This window comes from Anarrhichthys ocellatus, unplaced genomic scaffold (assembly GCF_004355925.1).
Source record: "Anarrhichthys ocellatus isolate YVR2014 unplaced genomic scaffold, GSC_Weel_1.0 scaffold126, whole genome shotgun sequence".
Lineage (NCBI taxonomy): Eukaryota > Metazoa > Chordata > Actinopteri > Perciformes > Anarhichadidae > Anarrhichthys > Anarrhichthys ocellatus.
In genome coordinates, this window is record NW_022280156.1 from 362,212 (window position 1) to 367,619 (window position 5,408).

At 46.2% G+C, this 5,408-nt stretch overlaps 1 protein-coding gene across 1 annotated transcript in view; it reads right to left on the reverse strand.

Annotated features, from left to right (window-relative positions):
- Positions 1 to 427: 427 nt before the first annotated feature.
- zbtb45 (zinc finger and BTB domain containing 45) overlaps positions 428 to 5,408 on the reverse strand; it is an 8,910-nt gene continuing 3,929 nt past the window's right edge. Inside the window, exons 3-6 of the mRNA XM_031877103.1 lie at positions 4,945 to 5,076; positions 2,870 to 3,010; positions 1,520 to 1,787; positions 428 to 1,316 (exon numbers count right to left, since the gene is read on the reverse strand). Coding sequence (XP_031732963.1) covers positions 904 to 1,316; positions 1,520 to 1,787; positions 2,870 to 3,010; positions 4,945 to 5,076 — 954 coding nt within the window. The 3' untranslated portion in view covers positions 428 to 903. The remainder of the gene's footprint in view (positions 1,317 to 1,519; positions 1,788 to 2,869; positions 3,011 to 4,944; positions 5,077 to 5,408) is intronic.

The window sequence follows — 5,408 nt, forward strand, 5'->3', positions numbered from 1 at the left end:
AGATAAAAGGACGTTGGTAGTGTGTGACCCGGTCAGTCATGTAGTGTGAAAAACCACGACTTCAAGACTCCGGCTTGCAAAACAGGAAGTTGTGTAGTGTGGAAAAAGAACCGCAATTTGAGGACATGAAAAGTCGTAAACTTTGCGCGAGACAAGCTAACGTTAGCGTCAACATTAGCACGGGGTTGTAAACAAACTCTACTTCCACACATTTGATGTCATGCACCTTTAGATGAGACGCTCAGCAGAACTGAACAAACTCCAAATGTTTCCTTGAATTAAATGAATTGAGAGTGAAGAAGACCCTGCACCCCCCTCCTCCCCCACACTCACCCTTTCTTTCCCCTTATTTTCCCTAACTTGCATCTCCATATTTCCCCATAATCCCCCCCCCCCCCCCCCCCCCCTAGACACACTCCCCCCCCCCCCCCCCTGCCCACTCCCAAACCGGCTCAGTGTTCCTGACCTCTTTGGTGACTCTCTGGTGTCTGTGAAACAGGGTTCCTACACATTCTCCATTAAAAAAGTCACCCAAAGAACAATAAACAAAAACATCTTTTGGGCTGGATTTTAGATGGCTGTTCAAGAAGTTGTGCATTTGTTCGTTAGGGCAACAAACGTCACAACGCAGGAAGTGACCACGCCTACTTAAGATGGGCTTCTTCGGAGGGAACAACTTTTTTTAAACAAATGTTTCTAAGATTTCTGTGCAATTTCAAAACTTCTTTCAAATTTACATAATTGTCAAACTGTAGGAACCCTGATTGAAGGTGTCGTTAAGCCAAAACAATGGGGACCCACCAGAACAAAAGATCAACAAGGCTGTTAGGACCAAATTAGTGTTGGTTCAAGGAATGGGCCCACTAACCTCCCCCTGTACGCCCGCCCCTCCCCCCCCCCTCTCTAGGTGGAGGAAGCTCCGTGGCTGGGCATGTTGGCCATGCTGCCGACCATGCCGGCCGCGCCAGCCATACCTGAGGGCCCTCCCAGAGCCGGAGGACTGTGCTTGTTAGGTGAGGTCATGTCGGATCCACGCCCCTGGCCTTGGCCCTGCGGGACGTGGTGGGCGTGCTGCAGGGCGTGGCGCTCCAGCAAGGTGCGGTGGGTGAAGGCCCGTTGGCACACGTTGCACTGGAAGGTGCGCTCGGCACGGTGGGTGCGCATGTGCACGTTGAGCGAGCTTTTCTGGGTGAAGCGCTTGCCGCACATGGAGCACTGGAAGGCCCTGACGCCAGTGTGCACCACCATGTGTTTGAGGAGGTAGTCGCGCAGGGAGAAGGAGCGCCAGCAGATGGAGCACTGATGAGGTTTCTGACCTGGAGGGACAAGTGTGAACAGACAGACACACAGCGTGAACGAAGACAAAGCAGTCACTCTATCTGAATCATTGGTATTATTAGAGATGTCCTGATAAGTTTTACTGACGATCGTTATCCGCATTCATGCGTTTCTAGTCTCTGATCATGTCACATTGTAAACAACCAATTGGTGTTTAAACCAACAGGAGGAGAGCTCTCACCGGAGTGGATGAACATGTGCTTGCTGTAGTTCTTCCTGGAACGTAAAGATTTGCCACAGTGCGTGCAGTCGAACGAGGTCTCGGATCCCTGGGAGGAAGGGGAGGGGCCTGTGGAGGAGGCGGAGGGAGGCGGGGCCGGGGTCATCGGCGCCGGAGGCGGAGCCTGCTGAGGGGGCTCGGTCCCCGCCATGCTGTCAATCCCACCCATGGGCCCGCCCACATAGAAAGGAGCTGGCTGCGATTGGCTCACTGGGTACTGGAAGAGAAGCTGAGGACGAAAAACAATGAAATATCTCTCTTTACTAGAATATAAGTGACAATGAACTATGGATCTTTATATATACGTTTGAGTATTTTTCTATACAGATATGACATCTTTTGTCCTGTTTTGCTCTTTGTTTAGTATACTGCGTTGTGTTTATATTCTATATCCACAGTAATGATGATAGAACTATATTCTGAAGGAAAGGACCAGTTGAAGCTTAGGTCCTCTCACTGTGTGGCCCTCTACAGTAATCTACACGATATCCAGAGCATCAATAGAGCGGCAAACAACCATCGGCGATGTTAAGCCGTAGTGGATCCACGTCTACCTGAGCATGTTACCATCCAAGCCGCCGGCTATGTTGTACTTTTACATCGACATATACGTCTTTGTGTTTTAGCAAAAGATGAAAAACACTTTCAAAAAGAGAAAAACAAGATACATCTAAAAGCTATTAGAGAAAAGTGAATAAATGACAGCACAGTGAATAAACAATACACTACATTCAAACATACCGTGGCAAATAATATTAGTGACAAAGTCGATAAAACTGTGTCGGCGATAAGGGTGTAAGAAAATATCGATACACCCGAGTATCGCGATATTATGCGAGGTGACATTGTATCGATTGTCAAAAACACTTTTGATTTAATTCGCAGAGATATGAGCAGCGCTATAAAGCCCCACGTTACCTGTACCGGTTCTGATTGCATCATTATTTTAACTATTTTTTCACTAATTTCTGCATATGGGTCTTGGTGCACGGTGTTCTCTTTATGACAGTTTTCCTAAAAAACGTTGGCATAAACACACGTATCCTTGACAAAGACAAAAAATGAATAAATAATAATAATAAAATAAAATAAATAAACAATAAATAAATAAATAAATAGGAGAGTTTTTAAGAAATAAACTACCCTTAAAGTGAGCACACAGAGCAATTCAAAAGTGTGTCGGTGTCAAGAATAGTAGCTCTGTAGCCGTCACTCTGGTGCCGACTTTGAAAAGACGTTTTGACATTTTGTAATTGCAGCGCAGCTTAAACGTAATCCCGGCGTTTGATACGAGCCGCTGAGCACACCGACCTGGTTGTTGATGGACTGCGTGGCCGGAGGCGGAGTCAGAGGCTTGTTGACCCTTCCTCTGGGGTTGAAAGCCATGGCCTGAGGAGGCTCGCTCTGGGGCCAGAAACTCTCCGAAAACACACCCTGCTCATCGTAGAAGTCCTGAAACATCAAAACGCACACACACACACACACACACACACCGACGTGATTAAAAAGGTCCCAGCAGACATTTCTCAGCTCGGAAAGAACTCTTGACGACACCCATTTTCTGTGCTCCTCACGTGGCTTCAGTTCAACGCTGGCTGAGAGGAGACACGTACAACCCTGTGCATTTAAAGTCTGTTAGTTCTCAGGTTCAGTTCATCTTGAACGCTTACCTGCTCCATAGGTGGAGATCCTGACCGTCTCTGTGCAGAAAGAAACCAATCCATAACACATCTTTAGTTCTGCACTGTGTCTCCTCTCAGGTGCAAATACATACAGACCACATGCTATATATGCAGGAGTGCATACATTGCAGAGCGGTCTCACAGAGCGGTCCGACCCGTCGAGCTACATTTCTGTCAATAGAGCAGTTTGACATCACATGAGAACATGTACCGGCAGGGTGGAGCTCGTCTAATGTAAAGGAGCAGGAAGTCCCGAGGCCAAGTCCTGTTTTGTTAGGCTGGTGGAGTTTAACCAGGCACGTAAAGATCTCATGTACGGTCTGTGTGATGTCACAATAGTGAGATGCATGATGTATTTTCTGGAAAGTTATGAGGAAAGCAGAAAAATAAAGAAAGAAAAATGTCTGTTTTGGTTTAATTGACAGCATTAAAAACCCATAAACTCACTTCATCGTGCTAATATAAAGCTATGAATCCAATGTTGTAATAAAGCAGCATATGCAACATTTCCACCTGGTATTACCATGTGACCCGACTGTTTCACCTGACTTACAAAACGCAAGCTGCGATTTGCAACATGAGACCTGCGAACAAACCCGGATGCTCCTCCTGAAAGAAGGCAATCAGAAAAGAATTACGAGTTCAGCATTTGTAGATTTTGACGGATAGATGGCAGCCGGAGGCCGCGTTATGTCACCTTTCCACATGTCATTAACATCTAAACATCGAGATCCACGCGTCCCCCATCGCAGTTCGGCAAGCATGTGAACCGTAGCTTATTTACACAGTTTAACCATCACAGTGTGAAATAAAGGTTTACAGACGATCGTTCAGGCCGATATTCGGTAAAATATGCGATGAGGACGTCGCCATTTACGCTTTCTGTTCGCCGATCTCTGATAATGTTAAATTCTAAACAACCAATCTGTGTTGAACTCAGGAGGAGAGCTAGTAACGTTAGCAGCACCGCTAAGGTTCTGTTTAGTTACATTGTGATGCGTTCAGGCTCTGTTCAGTGACAACGAGTACCGGACGAAGGTAAGTTATAACATTATCATGATGTGTTCACATGTAATCTGTAAAATGTAGTGTTGGTGAGAAACTTGAATAAATCCAGATGTTTGAAGGAGATGTTTTCACAGTAATATTAAATCGAAATTACGGATAAATGATGAGCTGTTTAACATGCGATGCTAATTTATTTCCCATAGTCTGTGCTGAGACACGAAAGTCATGTGAACAAAAGAGCAGAATTGAGAAAATGCAGAAGATTAGATTATTTCGAGCAGCGCCGGGTTGAGTGGCATGACGAACACGTCTTAACCTCCCAAATTGAGCGGGTTGTTCCGTTTCCGCTCTCGATCTCGTACTGCAGCACCTTGTGAGAGAACTGACAGGCAAAGAGCCGAATCCTTCTGACGGTGTGGCAGATGTTGCTTGTGTAGTCTGCAGGGTACAGCAGGCTGCGGCATAAATCCACTCCTCCGTGTTTCTCCCTCCCTCTACTTATTTCAAGACTTGTGACAGAAATGCTGAGAATACATTTTACACAATGAAGTAATTTTGAAAGTTTCCTTCTGAAGCATTTTTCAGTCACTCGTTACCTTAAAATCGAGGCTCAGCCATGTTGATTTATGCTCTGAATGTTCTGCAAACGTTCCTTCTTTTACCAGTTTAAAGAAGTCTTCTACGAGTCAAACCCACCTGCCCGAAGCCGGCCATGGATTCCTGGGAGCCCTCCTGTCCGACCCGTCTCTGGTCCTCCAAGGTGTAGACGGACCCATCTGGGTCCTGAACCCCTTCATCTTTCACCACCACTCCTTCTCCTCCCAGCACCTACAGAGAACATTTTTTGGTTTGTTTTCAAATTTAAAGTAGTAAAGAAACGACGTTCATAGAAACAAGCGGCAGCAGCTAAAAAGAGATCAAACCGACCCGGCTACAGGCGCCGATGAGTTTAGCGACCTACAGTCAATATGCAGAAGTCCATCGAGCACCAACGAGGAGATTATGGCCGAAGTTCAGACGAGAGCTTCTCAGAAACATCTCAGCGATATATACGCCAATGCAGTGCGAGAAGAGGGGAAAAGCAGCAAAAAGAAAAAGGAAAGCAAACCGTTGCAGCTCCGCATGCCTGAAAGCTGTTACCATGGCAACCCTTCCCCTTA